Raw genomic sequence first — 18938 nt, 5'->3', positions numbered from 1 at the left:
GTGCTGGCTCACCTAGCCAGCAGCCACCACCAGGGTGACAGTGGCAGGAACATCCACTTATTAGTGGGACAGCCAGGTGCTCTTGCAGCTACTGAAATGTACTGCAGTGCATTAATCATCACAGAACCGAAGAGGAACTGCAACAGTAAATAAAGGTTCTCTGGGCTATGTTCTAGGTGAGAACTACAGTGAGAAGACACACGTTGCACTTGTGCAATGCTTGTTGGAGCAACAAGGAAATGGAGGGGTATAAGAAGAAGAAAAAAAAACGTAACCAAACCAACAATACATTCACCCCCCCTAAAACTTCACAAAGACAGAACACCCACACATACTGCCCTCTCTACAGCTAGCTCTCCCCAGAGTACTCCAGCTCATCTCTTTACACCTTGCCCTTAACTGCTTCTGAATAAGAAACAGGACACACTTTTTTCCTTTTCATTTATTGTTCAATACAGGACATTGGTGAGGTAAGGTGTCTCACAAGGGTCTAAGCTGCCAGGCTCCTTGCAGATGGAGCTGAAGGATGCAGAAGATGGTGGTTCCTTTTTCCTCCCCCCAGTACTCGTGGCCCTCCCTCCCTGCAGGGCTGCAAAGAGAGAGAGGCAATGGCCAAGTTGACTGTGGGCTCTAACAGCTCAACAGATAACCAAGGATTTTGCCAGTTCAGAAAGGAGACTCTGCTGAGATGGGCTCACACTAATGGGACTCCAACGAGGTGATGGGAGTTAGCAGCACAGCTAGAACAATGATTGTGGTGGTGGGGGAAAGCCTCAGAAGAAGCCTCTGTACCGAGACACGTGCAACAAAAGGTCCCTTCTTGCTTCAGTTTCTTGCTCTTAACCATAAGGGACTGCTCCTCACAGGCTGCTTTAATGTTTTGCATTGATAATATCCACAAACTCTGGCTTAAGAGAAGCCCCACCAACAAGGAAGCCATCTACATCATGCTGAGAGGCCAGTTCCTTACAGTTGGCACCAGTGACTGAACCTAAAGAGGGAACAGGATTAAGAGTTCAGATGTGGCAAACCCAAAATGGCAATAACACAGAGATAAACCTGCAAGGTACTAGCCACCTCTTATTCTGTAAATTATGAGACCATCTCCCGTTCACCTAAAAAAGCTAGTAAGTGGTTCTTCATGCCCTGCTCGTCTCATGTTTCCTCATCAGCAGAGCAGAGCATGCTGTACAACAGCAGCAAGCAAAAAAAAAAAAAAAAAAAAAGAAAAATTAAGTTCAGCCTCAAAGAAACTACAGACTCATTTACCTCCATAGATAATCCTAGTTGACTGAGCAACAGCATCAGACACATGGCTTTTGAGCCAGCCCCTCAGCTTCTCATGAACTTCCTGAGCCTGCAATGAAACAGAAATAGGAACTGGTCCGAACCATCCTGCCTACAACTCCCTTCCAAAGAAGGAACTGCCTTGTTCCATCTTCAGGGAGACCTCTCGAGCAAGGTCAGACAGCCATTTTATCAGCCACCTTTCCCTTGCTAATACCTGTTGGGGAGTAGCAGTTTTGCCAGTTCCAATAGCCCAAACTGGCTCATAGGCAAGAACCACCTTATGCCAGTCCTTCACGTTATCTGAAGGGAGAGAAGAAAGTATACATGATTACAGTACCTCATGTTGGGAAGGGTAGATCTGGAAAGTTTCCTGGAACATGCAGACCTTTTAATAACATGACCACTGTTCATTAACATCTGTAGCAATATCTTTGAAAGCCTTCAAGGAAGGCCAGGAACAGACATTTATGGCCAAAATGGCCATTTCCCAGCTGTCCAAAGAAAAAAGTCAATTTTCTTCTCTTACCAGCAATAGCTTTGGTCTGTTCAAAGACCACCTTCTCCGTGATGCCAGCTTCTCTCTCATCCAGCTTCTCCCCAATGCAGGCAATGACACCAAGGCCCTCAGCAAGAGCATGAGCTACCTTCTGCCCAATCAACTGGGGATGGAAGAGAAATAAGGTAAGTGGCAGTCAGACCTCCTCCTGTACCTACCTTACCCATAAACTGCTCACTCCTCCAGCCTTCACAGAATTATGTGTTTGGTACCACCTCTCCACTCCAGAGTCTCTCACCTCATCAGACTCTCCAAAAACATGTCTCCGCTCTGAGTGGCCCAGGATAACCCACGCAGCTCCAATATCTTTGATCATTGCTGGACTGATGAGAAAGCAGATGAAGGTATTCACTCACATCTCCACAGAAAATTCACTTTACAAAGCAATGCTGGCTTAAATCTTCACTTTGGACTCACCTGATCTCTCCTGTGAAAGCACCCTTTGGTACCTTGTAACAGTTCTGTGCTGCAACTCCAATCTTTGCATCAAGCTTCTGGCGGGCAAAATCAAGGTAGATTGAAGGGGCTCCACAAACCACCTCTGTAAGGCAGAAGGGTCACCCATCAGAAGGCCAAAGGATAGAAACCACACACAACCTTTGGCCCTGTGGCCCAGCCCTGAGAGGCTACCCTTCCCCCTCCCCCACTTGGTGGAGGCCCAGCCTGTCCTCGCTGACATTTGGGGGACCCACAGAGTAGGAACATCCTCCCTACTATCTGATGACTCGACAGCAGAGGGGAAACTCATTCCAGGGGTCAGAAAGGGGGGAGTCCGGCAGAGAGCCAGGCTCCCAGCCAGTTCACACCGGGTCCCTTGGAAACATCCCAGCCGAGAAACCGGGCAGGAATCTTGTCCGGCCTCAAGGCTGAACCGGGGAGAAAAGGGCAGCGTCGGGTTACACGTGGATTTCAGCCGGGCATCAGCTAGGCACGCCGCTGGAACCCGCTCCACAGCACGGTGACCTCAGCCCAAATATCGCGCCCCCGAACCCTGGCGCAGGGTAGGGCGGCAGGCCGTGGCCGCAGGGACGAGGCCTCGGGGACAAGAGCTCCGCGCGAGGGAGAGCCCGGAGAGCCCCACCGCCCGCCGCAGGCTCTTCTCACCGGGCCGGGCCCGCAGATCCCCGCCGGCCCGGTGGACGGAGACCGCCCGCATCCGGCGGTGGGGGGGATGCGGTGCCCTTCAGCAGCCGGGATCCGGTGTCGCGGTATTTTTAGCCCCGCAGCGGGGTTAAGTTTCGGCCCCGCCGCCCCCTGACATTTCCCGTGCCCCGGCCGGGCCCCGCCGCGCGGGACGTGAGCTACGTGCGGCCGCGGCCGCGCCCTCCCTCACCGGTGTCGGCCGAGAGCTTGGCGCCATTCAGCGTGTGGATGAGCTCGCCCAAGCTCTTCTTGTCGCCGTTCATCTTCCAGTTGCCACCCACGAAGAACTTCCTGGGAGCCATGGCGGAGGCGGCGGGCGAGAACCAGCAGCGACACACACGAAGGTCGGCGACAGCACGCAGCCTGCGGCGGCCGCTTTTATAGGCCGGCAGGGCGCGAGGCCCCGCCCCCTGGTAGCCCCGCCCCCCGGTAGCTCCCCCACCCCCTTGGGGCCTCGGCAGGCGGGCGGCCTGCGCTTGGAGATGCCTGCGGCGGCTACTCAGTAGCTGCTATGAGCGCGGAGCCCGCACGGAAGCTCCGCGCCCCTCCCGCAAGAGACCCACGCCATCTCCCTTCTCCGTACGGAAGCTCGTACCGCGGCAGTGCCCGAATTTCGGCTCGCGGGGCCCCGGCTACACAGAACACATCAACCGGGACTTATTTAGACTTTTATTTTGTCCCTCGTGTATTTTGGCATGTGAAGGGCACGCAGGGAGGGGGCACCGCTCACGGCCCGCGCTGCTTCCCGTGCTGCCCCCTCGCTGGGAGGACAGGCAGAAAGCGCCGCCCGAGCCACACGCACGCACGTGCCCCTGCGGGAAGCAAGGAGCTGCCGTCCCCCCAGCAGCAAAGCCAAGGGCTGCGCAGCGGGGTGCGGGTAGTGAAGGTACGTCCTACAGAAACGTATTTCCACCCTCCGACTCCCCTTCGCTCCCGTCCCCGGGGGCTCCAGCCCCAGCCCGTCGTGGAACTCAGCTCCCCGTGCGTCCCGCAGCGAGGGCAGGAAGGGCAGAGGGGGTAAGAGGAGCAGGGGAGGCGAACCCTGCTCTGACTGCCCCCACCTCTCCCCTTCCTTGCCTACGGCCCGCTTTCCCCCCCTCCACACACAGCAAGAGGATGTTCTAGCTGGGAATCCGCTGATAGAAGTAGATGTAGCCCAGGTCCTTGGGGGGCTTCTCAGAAGCACAGACCTTCTGGTCATTGTAGATCACCCACCTGCAACACACAAAAGGGGGAAGCTCAGGAATGCTATCGTGAGCCTTTTTGCCAGATTGCTTCTCTCTGTCCACCATTACCTCTGAAGAAACAGGGCAGAACAGTGGCTTAAAGCTGTACTTCAGAGACCCCTTTTGTCAAAACCCTTCTTACCTGCCATCTTTCTTGATGTGACAAACATAGTGACCGCACATAGTTGAAGTGCCCATGTGGCTGATGAAGGCGAACAGCTGATATTCTTGTGAGGAAAAGAGAAGAGGTATCAGATAAAGTGGAAAGGCACCACAGACCTGTGCGAGGCCCTCTAGAGAATTCCTGATGTGACGGAAGCTCTCCTAGGTACTAACTTAAAAATGGGTCCCAGTCAAGTGTACCTTTGGCCTCAAGTCAGTCACAAGGAAATATGAGATGACAACTTCCACTGAGCCTTTTCTCTCCCAAGCTCATTTGGCTCAGGTAAGCTGAATGGGTAGTGGCAGGAATTCCACCTCCCTATAGAGTCCAGGGCAAAACTGCATTGCATTAGAGCTCTGCAAATGGATTGGAACTCAGTTTCTCAATGAGACCAAAGATCAGAATATGGGGGAAAGAACTACAATCCTTCCTGCCTTTCATTTAACAGCATCTTCTTGGCCTCACTCTTATCAGCTTCCAACTAATTCCTATGCTGAAGGGTTTAGGCCCTACACTGCCACCCTTCTCCTTTTCCTCCCCACTCCTATCCATTCAGCTCTGTGGGAGCTGCTGCCACTAAAACCTATGGATTTACTGCATTGATTAGACTGGATGAGCTTGCACCCCAAAGCCTGTATTCATTTTGCTTGGAACTCACTTCCAGGCCCATTGCGCACTTTAGGACCAACAGGAACAGATTCAGAGATGGAGTCTGCTGCCGAGCGCCCCTCTGAGATATCCATGGCAGCTTCTGCATCAAGGTCATCAATGTGACTAAAGATCCAATCCACTGCACGCTCCAGGCTGTTGTTCTGGAAGGCAAAGGAAAAGACTTGCAAATGCCTATTCCTGAGAAAATTGTTTTGCTTTGATGTCACCTGTGCCCCTCACCGTTGCTCTAAGTGCTTTCATAGCCTGGTCCCGGGAGAAGCCCATGGAGACAATGGTGGCCACACTGTCTTCTGATGGAGGGTCTGGACAGGCAATAGTCGACCCTGGTCCACTGGATCCAGGGAGAACTAACGGGTTAGCAAAATCTGCAGCAGAAAACAAAACACAGCCCCCAGAAGGGATACAGTCTGAGGTTCAAATGACTAGTTTTTCCCTGTTGCAGTGGGACAAGAAGTGAGACAGTGACCCAGATGCAGTAAGTTTCTCCATGGCCATGTGGTCTCATACCTGGATCATCCATGTGTGACATGACCCAGTTCATGGCAGCTTCAACCCCACTGTTCCCTGTGTAATACACTGCTTTGCGGCAAGCATCCATGGGAAAGCCCATCTCCACTAGCTGGATAATCACTGACTCATCCAACATGGGGGCTGTGAGAAAACAGAGATTAGAGCCACCCGCTCCCACCCAAGCCACGCCTGCACCATTTTGTGCAGTCTCATACAGCTTCCCAAGCCATTTCTTCACCCCCTGCTCTCCTCATCACACTTTATTCAAAAATGTGGTTTCACACACATGCACTCCAGGGAACACAAGGATTCGTTCACCTCATTAACTCAGCAGCACTGGCCATTTCCTAGCCTTCAAACCCTGCCCTGTGCTGTGGTTTGTCTACGTAAAATACCTCTCTGCCAGTCAAATCTTGTGTAAATCTCAGCTCTGCCCCTTCTACATGCACAAGACATGCCACATTCTCATCTCCCACAGTAAGGGAATTAACAAACTCCCCTGCATAACACCCTTACATGCAAGGGAGGCAGCTGATATTCACAGACAGAGGGACAGGAAAAGTCTGAAACCACTAGGATAGCAGACAAGACAAGGAGAGCAAGGAAATGAATCAGGCATCAGGAAGAGAGGAGGAGAATCACTAACATGTCGGAGAGGAGAAGTGAGGGGAGCAGAAGGAGTCGTCGTCCTCGTTGCCATAGAACCCCAGGCTACCTTTGGGCTCATCTGGTGTCACCAGTGGGGGTGCAATGTCTGGCATTTCTTCTTCTCCATCCTGCAGCCCCGTTCCCTGCAGTGCAGAGATATCCAGCTCCTCTGGCATTTCAATGGAGACATCTACAAGACAGGGTGTTTGCTCAGTCTGACACACAGGCAGAAACAGAAGACTCCATTGGGAGTTCTAGAAGAGCAAGTCACTGGGGACACAACATGCTAGCCTGCACATCCTTTTGGGGTTGTTACTTTCCTCTATGGAGCAAGGATCACAATACCCATTTATGACACCTTGTACCTATATGCTTGGACTTCTCGTCCTTCTTACCAAGCTTTTTGGGCACCCAATCCAGACCAAAAGTGAATTTCTTGATCTGAATCACCAGATAATCTGGGAAAGAGGCGAACCGCGTTGTTCTGAAAGACATTAACATAACAGCCAGTTTATACTTTGTTAGCAGTGATTGAGGGCATCTAGTTGATTCAAGAAATCAACTAACAGTAAGGTGGAGGCATGTTCTAAGGCAGGGACAAATCTGTACAACTCTCCTAGGCTGAGCTTAAAGTTTGTGAAACACCAAACAATTTCTAAAGCAGGTTCTCTGACCAGATTAGGTGGAATAAAGCATTTACAAAATCTTGGGGGATAAGAGATATCATAGTACATTCTTTATCTCAATCAAGCATTTTACAAGCTGGCTCAGATTTTAGGATTTAATTAAACTATTATTCTTATGGAACACAAGAAATAAAATCTTTTATTGGACCAACAGATAAAGCTGCAGAAAGTGATAAACTTTCAAGTGCAAAAGCACTTCTTCAGCTATGAAGCAGAAGAGGCAAGTCTTAAGCTGACAGGGACTTGATTTGATTGAATATTATTTAGTCACAGTTTGAGGGAAAGGGTGTTTGGCATCTCCAAAACAGAGGGGAACCTTTGTGAAGGGAGAAGCAACATTAAGACTCATTACCAGAATAATCTTAACATGCGGTAGAATTAATTTAAGCAGTATACATTCAATGCTAATTCTAATAAAGTTTTTGAACACAACTCACTATTTAAAGGCAGAACATTATTTTTCAAACCATATGTTTTACTGTTCATTTTTAGTAGCTACTGCTTAATAATAGTACATTTGTTAGGAAAAAAAAAGTCCTATTCTATGGATTTACTGGGTTCTTTGACAACTACTCTTTCACTGCAGGACAGCCAGTAGCATCACAGAAGGAAGGTGCTTAAGCTTGTGTTCTTCTCACTACACCTTTGCACCATTGTGACATGTGCTGCTGGCAGTGTGACAAATTACAGCTGTTCTTTAAAGCTCTGCTATTAGCATTTAAGTTAGCATAATTTAACCCAGGTGTTTGTTATGCTCAGCATTTTACTCAAACCCTAGCAGCTAAAAAGCTTCCCTTAAAGACATTCTGGAGACCACGCAGAACTGGTGTTGCCATACTTGTCAGTACTAATTTTACAGCTAAACTGCATTTAGAATAAAAGCTGCCAATTTTCTGGGATGTCACTGTATTTTCATAGCCTCTCAGCAACTGAAATCTGATGGCAAGGACTTCACACTAGCACTGTTGTTCTGCCCACCGTAATCCTTCAGGGGATTACACTCCAGCACTTGATGGACTGGTTCCCTTCTGCTTCCATGTTCTATGGACAAAGATCTGGAGGACTGAAGAGCTGTGGGAACGCTCTTCAGTAATGCATCGCCTTCTCCGGGCGTTGAAAACAAGTCCCCCTGAGATGCGGCTGCAGCCCACTCACCATAGCCTGGCAAGTTAGAAACCCCCAAACACTCACTTGAGAGCCACAGACTTGGCCTGCAAGGCTGTGCTCCAGAAATCATCCACCTGCTCTGGAGCTCCATAGGCCTCTAGGCAGGAGCTGAAAGGCACCTTGGCTCGCACCAGGTCAGGCAGTGGCTGCTTCTCTTCCTCTGCCTGCCGCTTCTTCTCCTCATATTCCAGTAGTTCATCTGAGAGAATAAAGGCGAATAAAGTACAGGAGTCAAGGACAACCTCTAGGTACAAATAAAGCAATTGTGTAACCTACACCCAGAGGCTGAATGGGCCTACAGATACATGGATACGCATTCTCAAGAATGGAGCACAAAGCTGGCAACTGCAAGCACTATTCTGCTTCTGCAGTTCTGCTTTGCTGCTAAACCACAGCCCAGCTTGAAGCATAGGAGGGAAAGGCTCTAGAGGGACATCACTGTCACACCACTAAAGAAATGAGCCCAATCCTACAAGACCAGGTGAAGAATTTGGCTTCAGAAGTGGCAGAGAAATAGCTTGAGGAAGTCTCTTTCCCATTTAAGGAGTTCCGTAAGAAAAGCATGATACCTGACATAATGTATGCTGCTATCCTGGCTAGGACATATCACTAACCTTTGTTGAGTGCAGCATCCATGGGTACTGGCAGCTGCATGATATAGTCCACACGCTGGGTGTATTTCACCTTTTCTGTGGCCAGACACTTCAGCTTCTCCTCCACCAGAAAACGGAAGACCTCATTAGGGTTCTCCGAGCTGCGGCAGTTCCTCTGAAAGAGGGAGAGATTACAAGGATGGATATGGCATCAGAATGGCAGAAATAATAACGATCTACAGCAGCAGCAGTCCCACACAAGACATGGTGAAAGAGTATTCACTTCTACACCCCGTCCACAGGAAAAGCAAAGAGGAACCTACAGACATCTTCTGTGATCGTGGGAACGCATGCCATTCTAACTCCTAAACTGAATTTTACATCTCCATCTGCGCCCTTGCTAGGAGGAATCTCTTGGGAATCAGCCCCGAAAACATGGCAGACATGTCTCTTTCTCTGTTCCCACAGGTGCCAGCTGCCCCTTTTTCCTTTTATTCTCTCCCTCTTTCTGCTCCATTTGCCAGCTTCTCACATGTACATCTCATGCCATGTTACAGCAAGAAAAAAAGCCAGGCTTTTCCGAAATCAGAAAATAAAACTCAGCCATTACCTCCACCATGTTGATGAAATGCAGAAAGAATTCCTGGGCATCCTGCTGCCGGTTAGTGGAAAATTCTGGGTGTCCCTTCCCAATGAGGGACTTAAACATGCGTGGAGCAATGCCATTTTGTACACCCTGCAAATAACAAGGTAGAAGAAGGAGGTGTTCATAATGTACCAAACGTGTGCCCTCGTATGCAACACTCTACTCTTAGCCATGCTCTTTGTGTGAAGGGGCCATGGTACAAACCCCAGGACTTGTCTTCAGAAATGGCTCTCCCTCCTCCTCCCCCATTTAACACACACCATGTGGGAACCATATCCAGATCTCACCTTCTGATCAGGCTGCTGTTCCCCTTCTGCAGAAGCTGGCTTTGAATATTCCCCAGATAGCAGACCATGACCCAGTTTGGCTCTGGAATGACAAAGTCTGTCAGTGTCAAACTCCACACACTCTGGGAGCCACAGAAACCCGTCCAACTTCAACACTGACATGGCTTTCTCAACTGCATAAGCTAAGATCACCTTATCTTGGTCTGATCCCTCTGGGCCCATAAGTCATCATCTACAGGAAAGTTACTTGGACTTCTGGTCAACATTTTCAACCATTGCTTGTACAGTGGGGAGAGCAAAAAGGAACAGCTTCCCTTTCCTCACAGAAGGGTTGCCAGCAGCTGCTCAGCAGCCAAGCTATACTGCAGCCTGATGTGGCTAAAGTAGCAGTGTATCTAACTGACAGCACAAGAGACAACAGGACACTGTGAAATTGCCTGAGCTAGAAATAGCAATATTATGAGCAGACTGATCACAGTTTCCCAAGGGGAAGGTTAAGAATAACTCCATGAGGCACTTAATGGACAATAGCAAAGCTCAAGTGATTTCTTCCCACACCCAGGCCCTCCTCCTCTTCCACTTCACTCCAATTCTTCCTCATCACTGTTGCCATTTGTCTGGAACCAAACACTACCAATTCCTCCTTTTGCCCAGGCTGTCTCAGTTTCCTCCTGACTGAACACCTAACCCCAGGCTTTAGAATTTGGAATCTTTGCTTACCTCTGGATTCTCTTCCACAAATGCTACCTTCCTTTCCTTTATCCCAAGCCTCCATATACTGCTTTGCTGTTTTAATGCAGATGCAAAAGCAAAGCAATGTATTTAAATGAAGCGCCCTCTGAAAACCTGTGCTCCTTCTTCCATACCTCTTACAGGAAGTCTCTTTAAGCATATATAAACTATCCACTGAGAGTGATGTTTTTTTCTAAATCTATGTATCTCTTTGCTCTTAGCCATCTTCTTCCTCTGCAGAAAGCAAACCTTTCTGCAAAGAAGCTGTTATGCAGACAGAATACGCCTACCAGAAATCCCCTCGTGGTAACATATGGTACTGCATCCCTCACATCATAGGTTTGAGAGTCCCCAGGAGCACTGAGATAAACCCTGCTTTCTCCATCTAGGACATTCAGCATATCTTTCTTGGCTTAGATCCTTATTGATCACAGAAGACCAGTGTGTGTCTGGTGATGAACATGGAAACAGAGAGGCAAGGCTTGAGGGAGAAACCTGTAGCAATGCAGAAGGGATACACCCAGGCAGCTTCAGCCTTCCTTCTCTCACCAAAAGTCTACGTACACTTGTGTGCTGAAGTCCTGTGTGGGATCCGAAGGTGCATTTTGGAATATCTTCTCCAGCTTGTCCACATACCTGCAGAACAAACCAGAGCAATCTAAGAGACATATGGATTCATCTAGCGAGGGCAGTTCTGAGCCTGATTCCTGCAACAGAAGCTCCCAGCTCTTTGTACTGGTGCCAGGGGATCCCAGGTCAATGGAAAAGAGTGATGAGGCTCACTTACTTTCTCTGGAAGTCTGGGATACTGAACAGCACCTGCATCACAGAATTGAGGTAGCAACTGTTGCCCAGGTTACGGATACCAGTGTACCCGGGCCCATAGAGGGGCTTGAGCTGCACACCAGACTCCTGGATGAGCTCCCACTCCCCAATACGTTGATTCATATCTATTTCCAGTTCTGTCATTGTCTTGTCTGTCTGTGGAGGGAAAGAACAGGAGAAAACCTTCAAAGACAACTTAAGAGAACAACTGAGGTGTGAAAAGGGCAATGCAGTAGAGAAACAAAATGTAAAAAGAAGATACGAGAATTCTTTCCAAATATTTAAGTACTTGGGACAGAAGGAGGAATGCTATGAAATATGAGAGAAATCCAAGGCATTTTCTTAAAAGGAGCATGAAAACTACAAATTAACAATAAATCTAGGGAGCACAGCTAGGGGTGTGGGCACCTTCCTGCCAAAAATACTGACACAGAGCCACAGTGAAATGAAACTACTGGACAAGAAAGAAAGGCAAAAAAGGCAACGGGAGAGGTGGACAAGGCAACTCTCTGTTTGATAAATAAAACACTGTTTCTTCATCGGGAATGGCTCTGTGCAGCCACAGAAAGTTGGGATCCAGCTAAGAAAACTTAGTTTCTTCTCTGCCCCTCTAGGTCTGCACAGCAATAGCCCCTCACCTTTTGCATCTTGAGCATGTCAATTCCAAAGTGAGCGAGGTGCTCTGCCAAGTTGGGATCCAAGACCATGTCATCCTCATCGTACGAGTAGACATCTATGCAGAAACACAGAGGAAAATAATCATGGCCCGTGATTCACTCTGGATGAAGATAACTGGGTGCTCAGAACTGGGAGTTTTGACAGACTGAACACTTGGACTTCCCTCTTTTCTCTCTTCAGGAGAGTAGTACAACACAAAGAATACTGGGATTGTATGCCTGGATTGAGGAAAGGGTTACTGTGCTATACCCTCAGGTTTTAGACACAAAAAATCCTTGATAGATGTCTCACTACTTAAAATAAGAGAGAAAGCTGGATAACTGTTCTAAAAGCTTTCAGATTACAAGTGAGAGAAGATTTAATCAGCTGGTTCTTTGTCTGCCACAAGAGGCAGGTCAGGGTGGGAGATGGGAAAGCTCACGATAGATTGATACTGCATGTTCCAGGTCACATCGTGGGCAAGATCAGCCTTGAAATCCTCCCTCCTTTACCTTGTCAGAGACCAAAGTCATCCTGAGCAGTGCCTGCCATCTATAACCCTTGCTGGATCCCCCTTTCTCACCAGCCCCATCAGGAGTAATTGTTCCCAGTTTCACAGCCAGTGGGTAGCCAGTTTCCCGGTAGTGCTCCACTGCATGATTGTTGCCTCCACTGCCATCAAAATAGCGCCGGCCGCAGAGGATGGCTCCATCGGTCATGTTCAGCCACAGGTTCTCCCTCATGTCACACTTGCTGCACTTCCAGCCACTGTTGGAATACAGGAAAAGTGCTGTTAGGGTAAAAACCTTTGGGTTCTATCTCCTAAGCCCTCTCCATTGCTACCCACTGATCACAGTATGAGCAAAAGTTTCTGTGATTTCATTTATCTTGTAATTCAGAACGCCAAGCATCCTGAAATACCTTAGTTTGCCCCCGGTCTTGTATTTACACAAGGCACACTCACACACAGGGCAGGGCCCCAGAGAGGAAATCTCATCTTCTGGGACAGGAGAGGAAGATGATCAGGGCGCATTTGGGACACAGAACGATACAGCAAATGTTCAGTACTGTGCTCACCATGGTGGGATGCGGACATCATTCTGAAGTTGGTGCAGGGAGAAAGCGTGTTTAGAAACACGTCGAACCTCCCCATCCCAAGCCTGCACCTCCTGCTTCCGGGAAGCTGAGTCTGCTGTAAGGATGGCTTCAACCGCACTGGCAATCTAGTCAGAAGAGCAAGAAAAACAATGAGGAATGCAAGAGAAGAAACTTCCACTGCTACAGCACTCTACATTTACGTTCAGAACTGCAAGTCATTCACAGAAAGACAGTATTTGGTCATAAACCAGGCTCCATACTATAAAAGCACTGTTTAAGTAATTTATATGACTGTAGAATAATCCCGCAGCTCTCTCATAGCAATGCTTCATTGCCTCCCTGCTAGTAAAAAACGTCACCCTCCACCCAAACGTACCCTGTCTCTGACCATGTCAGGTAGTCCCTCCAGCCCATCACGGGGAATATCCAAATGTTCCGGGAGAATCACTATTTTTACATCTTCATCATATTCAAACTTTTCCTCTGTGATGTCAAATCCACCTTCTACACCTACAGAAAGAAAAAACATTGTGGCAAGAGATAAGAACTAAATAGTTTCCAACACTTCTTCACCTGTAGCTTACACGAAATAAAGAATCATGATTAAGGCAAAATTCTAGACCAGTGTTCCACAGTCTTTCTTCATGTCTACCTCCCAACATTCCTGCTGCAGGTACGGACCTCACAGAAGGAAATATAAGCCTAGTGACAACAGGTGTGCTTTTGTCAGCTACTTTTACAATTGCTCTTAAAGAAACTCGAGACCCTGACTACAACTGGAAAAAACAGACGTGTTCTACAGAGTGACCACAACAGGGCCATGACAAAAGACTGCTGTTTATCCGTCACGGTGCATCTCAGATCACACATGGAGATGTGTAGGAAGAGATAGTGCTCCAATCCAGCATGAAGGACTAGCCTGTCTGCATCCTCAAGGAGCCTGGCTCTGCTTCTTGCCACTTCCAAAAAAGAAAAATCAATGTCCTGAACTCAAATACAGAGAACTAGCAATTCTTCTGGGAGCACAACACCCAGAATAACACACAAAAAGCCTTAGGAAAGGCACAGTACTGGTATTTTCTCTTGCCCATCTAGCCATGCTTTCAAGAGGCTGCAACAGAAATGGAGGTTCAATACACAACAGATTACTTGCAAGTCGTCAAGAGTCATAGAATAGAACCATAAAATGGCCTGGGTTGAAAAGGACCTTACAGATTATGTAGTTTCAACCCCCCTGTCACAGGCAGAGTCACTGAGAAGCTACATGTGCAGTGAAGGGAAGGCTCTGGTTCTCTAAGGTTCTCACAAAAAATCTCTTGGCTTTTCCAGTTCTGCAAGAGCTCACACTTTACATTCCAGAAGGAAACAGGGCTGAAAGCATGTTGCTTACTGACAACCTTAAACCTCCATGTTTTTTTTTTTACTGCATTTCCTTTATTTGAAAATTGCATGCTGTGGATGCAACAAATCTCTGCAACAAACCACTGAAGGGAATATGAGTTTTTGCTGGAAGTCTTTAATGCCCCTGCCTCAGGAATTCTGGAGGTGACACAATTCTGAGAATCATTACTGCATTTGATAAAACATCACTGACAAGAACATCTGGTTCCTACAATATCTCCTGCACCTCTCACCACAGATACCTACAGTGTTTAGACTATGCAAGATCTGCCACGTAAGAATGCAAATGCTGCAAGCCCAAGTCGCTTTAAAAATTTCTGAGAAGTCGTAAGCATCATGCAACAACATGCTCAAATAATTCTCTCCTGCACCTCTTCAGCACATCCCAGAGAGATCTGTCATCACTTCATGGAGCAAAACAGTACAGAATCTCAGGATATTATACAGCTCCTGAACTCTAAGCAAAGAAAAAGACTGCTCAAAGTCCCCTGAGGCATTACACGAACCTCCTGAGGCTCCAGATGAGGAAAAGGGTCCTCAGCTGGCAGACTGTTTCCCACCCCTTTTCTACCCCGTATATACCCACAAACTTGCCCCAGGAGGCCTCCTGCCTTCATGGCTCTATCTCAGCATCACAACCTCCACAAGAGTCTTTCTATCAACAGAGTGGCATGGAGGGCAAGCGCTACTACTGGCAGTTTTTTTCATGGAGTGGGAGGCTGAGGTACAGAGAGACCACGGGGTATATTATGCACCTATATTTTGTCCCTAAATCTTTCCTATACTTTCAAAACCCTCCTCTATGTCTGCATTAATCCACCACTACACTTGAGCTACAACAGAGCCAAAATCTGTCCCCAAAACAGAAAAAAAACCCTCTTCAAGTCTGAGATCATTGCCTCAGCTACAAAACTATTACTTTCTTTTATTTTCTTCTGCTTCATTCATCCACTATGATGTTATAACTGGCAACTGTTCTCTGATCCAGTGAAAACTTGTCTCAAGATCTTTGCAGAACTGAGGATGCAGAAATAACTCACAAAGCAGACTGGGACGAATATCTCCCAAAGCAGCAATAGCAGCAGTGAGGTTTCTTCTCACAAGGCTTCTGCTACACAATGGCACCACTAGGGAAAAAGTGACTAAGAAGCAGGACCTGCTTGGTACAAGTTCTGGATTTCCCTGTAGTGGTCAACCTCCAGCAACCCACGAAAATGTTACTGATAAAAATGTTCCCATCCTCTGCTCCATAATGCCTAAGAAACTGCTAGCTGATAGTGCTCCAAATAAGCAGCATCTTCTCTGATTCCTATGACAGCTTTTCAGTTGGTGCAAAAAAAGAGACGGAACATCAGCACTGTTCTCATGAAAAAGGACTTGCTCTTAATATGTAGGTTGCTCCAAAAGTAATACCTTCTATTTATTTCCATGGAAACTACAACAAATACAAAGAGCACAATAACATTACTTGATAGAGCAAATTCTCAGCTATAAAACACTACTTTTCAACACTCACCATTAACTATGTATTTTTTGCCAGCAATGAACAAATGCCTACCTGCTGCGATCCTAAAAACCTGTACCAGTGGAGATAACATACTGTTGTTGTTGTCACTGCTGAAATGCACCACCTACCTCCTCACAGTATTCACATCCACAGCGTGGCTCCCATAAAAGTTTAGAAAGTGTCACTGAATATCAATGGGCGCCATTTTTTCACATGGAGAAATTCAGTGACACATTTTCGTTTCTTTGCACCTCCATGTCAGATACCATTTTGTTAGACTGCCCCTCTGCTGCCATCTGTCACATAGCAACAAAATGTAATGGGATATTGGTGGAAAGGTTCAACATCTACTGCCATGCCACCAACATCCACTTCTGATTTTGTGGGCCAAAATAATAAAATAAGAGGCATTACTTTTGGAGCAGTTCCAGCATTTTAAGTTTTTGTGTATTTCCTCCAGTATCAGCTTCATATTTCAAGAAACTGTCTAACCCAAAGTGTTCCTACAGCACTTATCAGTAATTCCTTCCTGTTCTATACAAATACCACTAGTTAAATTTCTCAGAAGAAATATTTCTGTTGGAAACTTTATTTTTTCAGACTTACTCCAACCCCTCACTAGATACATCTGTATTGAATAACAGACCCGTATGGGACCAAGCTCTATCGGGCATAATGAGTTCAGAGAGGAGACAAAGACTACCTACCTACAGAAAACATGCTACGAGTTTGAATGCAGAGCAAAACTACCATCACAACATCTGCTCTGCAGTATCTGCCTACCTATGACATACTAGAAGACATTACATTTGAATTCAGTTGGGGGCACTACCATAGCTAGCTTAGAAGAGGAAGGCTTAGAAGAGGAAGGGGAACGGAAATGTGCCATGAAGCCAAGCAGCTTCAAAAGACTGATCCAAAATGACAAGAAATATATGGTACACAAGCGCCTCCTTACCAATAGCCAAGCGAGTTGGTTTCTTCCTTGGGGGGTCCCCAGCACTGGAATTAGCATCTTCTTCCTTCTATTTCATTGAGAAGAAATAGGGTTAGAGAGTTAGAGGGACAGACATGCTGTGGCAAGCATTAAGGATTGGAGTTAAGCTAGAGCAAAGAAGGCAAGAGGGCTGGCAGTAACTACTTGGGCCAACAGCTAGGTACAACAGCTCAACATCAGCAGAGCTGAAGGTCTAGCGAATCCCAACTCACCAAGAAAAACATCATTGATAACTCAGAAGGAAAAACTCTATACTTGATTTAACACTGAGACATCTCCCACCTCCCAGTTTCAGAACAAGCATGACTTCTATTATTTTTTAGTACTGCCACCTTGTTTTTATTTATTTTACTAATACCGGTTTACGTGTTCTTTTGAGGTGCAGATAGACCCGCTGGCCTGTTTTCTGGTAATGCTTTTCCACATACTGCTTCCCAAAGCCCAGGAACGTGTTCATGCAGATATATAAGCCGCCATCAGACTCCTGGAAGGAAGGGGAGAGAAAAACTGAAGGGAGACAGCAAAGAATGCCATTCCAACGGTTAGGACAGAAGGTACCTCTTGGAATGCTATCAACTACTGATTAAATAACGGCACTAGTTCATTGCTATATATCAGTTATTTAGTAACTGATCTGAACTAAGCTGACAAGCCCTCCTCTGGCTGTCCCAGGATAGGTGCTCCTATAGGGTGATGTACAGGTAAACCCAGATGACTCCTCACGCACAGCAGGATGATACCCAACCTGTGATGTCTGAGCAAGATCCCCAGGAGGGTGAGGAGGATGCCCCACCAGAGGCCTGCAGCATGCATCGTTCACACAGTCAGAATGTAGCATAACCACTCCCAGTGCAGCTGTGCCACCCTGCCTGCAGGCACAGCTCCCGTGGCCATGGGGAGCTCTGCCAGGCCACAGCACAGGGAAGGCCAGCACACCACTGCTTGTTTTCACTGTTGCACACAAAAGCTTGTGAGGAACTCTGTACTGGCTACAGGTGAGCCCTGCTCACCCCAGAAGCACGAAGACACCTCAGCAAAGATACCAGCCTTAAGCCAAAGCGGGCAGGGATCCAAATGCAGAGAGTGGGCAGACAGGGAAAGAGCACAGGGACTGGCACTGCGCGGGGCTCAGCAGGGAAGCCGGGCCAGGGGGTGGGGTTTTGTTTCCCAAAGAGCCTCCACCTTCGGAGGGCAGCGCCTTTCTCCCGAGGGCTCCGGTACATCCCCTGCGGAGGAGACCGAGGGGCACTCGCCCTTCCCTAGGCCCACCCAGGCCGGCTCGGGAAAGAGGCGCGGGGACGCCGGCACCGGCGTGGAGAGGGCCGCGGAGACGCCCACTGCCATCTTAGTGACACAGCACCGGCTCGCCCCCGCCCGCGGGGCCGCGTGACGCCGCCAGGCCAACGGGCAGCGCCCCCCGCCCGACTACAGCCCCCGGCATACTCCGCGGCGGGCGAGGGGCCGACGAGCTGCCCACGCCCGCTCCGGCCGGGTACTACAGCCCCCAGCGCTCCGCGGCCGGGAGGGGTGCGCCGCGAGGCACGTCGGGGGCTGTAGTCTCGGACGGCCCTGCGCCGCGCCGGGCCGCACACGGCCCCGGCAGCCGGGGAACCACAAATCCCATGGCGCCCCGCGCGGGCGGCACTCCCGGCGCCCGGGTGGGCTGAGAACGGGTGGGAGCGGGGAGCAGCCCGGCCGGCCGCGGAGGTCGGCCTCGGGGCGAGCTTACCGGCGTGTCGAAGGAGAAGGCGCACTCGTCCTTGTGGACCCGGTCGCCGGCCTTAGGCACCCGGATGGACGGCAACACCGAGAGCAGCGCTTCGCTCAGCTCCGCCATGACAGCGGCACACTGCAGCTCCGCCCGCGGCCCCACCCTGACCAATCGCAGTCCCGCATGCTCGTAAGGTCTCTGGCCAATCCCGTGCCGCGCGGGCACGCCCGTAACGTGGCCTGGAGACGGTTGCCCCGCCCACCTGCCGCTCGGGCCGGCCGGCTCGGCCAATCGCAGCCGCCCTTCAGCCGTCACGGGCGGCCCTGCCGAGTTCCTCAGCCAATGGCGTCGCGGCGTGGGGCGGAGTCTCACGCAGATCGACAGAAGGCAGGAGGCGGGGCGGGGGCGGGTTCGGGGCGGGAT

At 49.0% G+C, this 18938-nt stretch overlaps 2 protein-coding genes across 3 annotated transcripts; both read right to left on the bottom strand.

The window, feature by feature from the left end:
• Positions 1-144: 144 nt before the first annotated feature.
• Positions 145-3351, bottom strand: TPI1 (triosephosphate isomerase 1). The gene is made up of 7 exons (XM_052701741.1): positions 3180-3351; positions 2264-2387; positions 2085-2169; positions 1817-1949; positions 1505-1590; positions 1270-1357; positions 145-991 (listed from the first exon to the last, which is right to left on the bottom strand). Exons 1-7 carry the CDS (start codon positions 3289-3291, stop codon positions 873-875), a joined length of 747 nt encoding a protein of 248 aa, XP_052557701.1. The 5' UTR covers positions 3292-3351; the 3' UTR covers positions 145-872.
• Positions 3352-3645: 294 nt separating this feature from the next.
• On the bottom strand, positions 3646-18682 carry USP5 (ubiquitin specific peptidase 5). 2 transcript variants are annotated; one of them, XM_052701718.1, is made up of 20 exons: positions 18534-18682; positions 17163-17288; positions 16766-16832; positions 13276-13409; positions 12879-13024; positions 12385-12569; positions 11783-11877; positions 11107-11300; positions 10884-10955; positions 9588-9669; positions 9265-9390; positions 8676-8829; positions 8086-8260; positions 6604-6692; positions 6207-6398; positions 5558-5701; positions 5270-5415; positions 5037-5190; positions 4358-4442; positions 3646-4204 (listed from the first exon to the last, which is right to left on the bottom strand). In XM_052701718.1, exons 1-20 carry the CDS (start codon positions 18639-18641, stop codon positions 4111-4113), a joined length of 2568 nt encoding a protein of 855 aa, XP_052557678.1. In that variant the 5' UTR covers positions 18642-18682; the 3' UTR covers positions 3646-4110. The 2 variants fall into 2 exon arrangements, with proteins under 2 accessions (XP_052557678.1, XP_052557679.1); XM_052701719.1 differs by having other exon boundaries at positions 6276-6398.
• Between the last annotated feature and the right edge of the window lie 256 nt (positions 18683-18938).

Source organism: Tympanuchus pallidicinctus, unplaced genomic scaffold (assembly GCF_026119805.1).
Source record: "Tympanuchus pallidicinctus isolate F22 unplaced genomic scaffold, pur_lepc_1.0 scaffold40, whole genome shotgun sequence".
Lineage (NCBI taxonomy): Eukaryota > Metazoa > Chordata > Aves > Galliformes > Phasianidae > Tympanuchus > Tympanuchus pallidicinctus.
The sequence above is the reverse complement of the archived record's forward strand: the minus strand, read 5'-3'. Positions and strand labels throughout refer to the sequence as shown.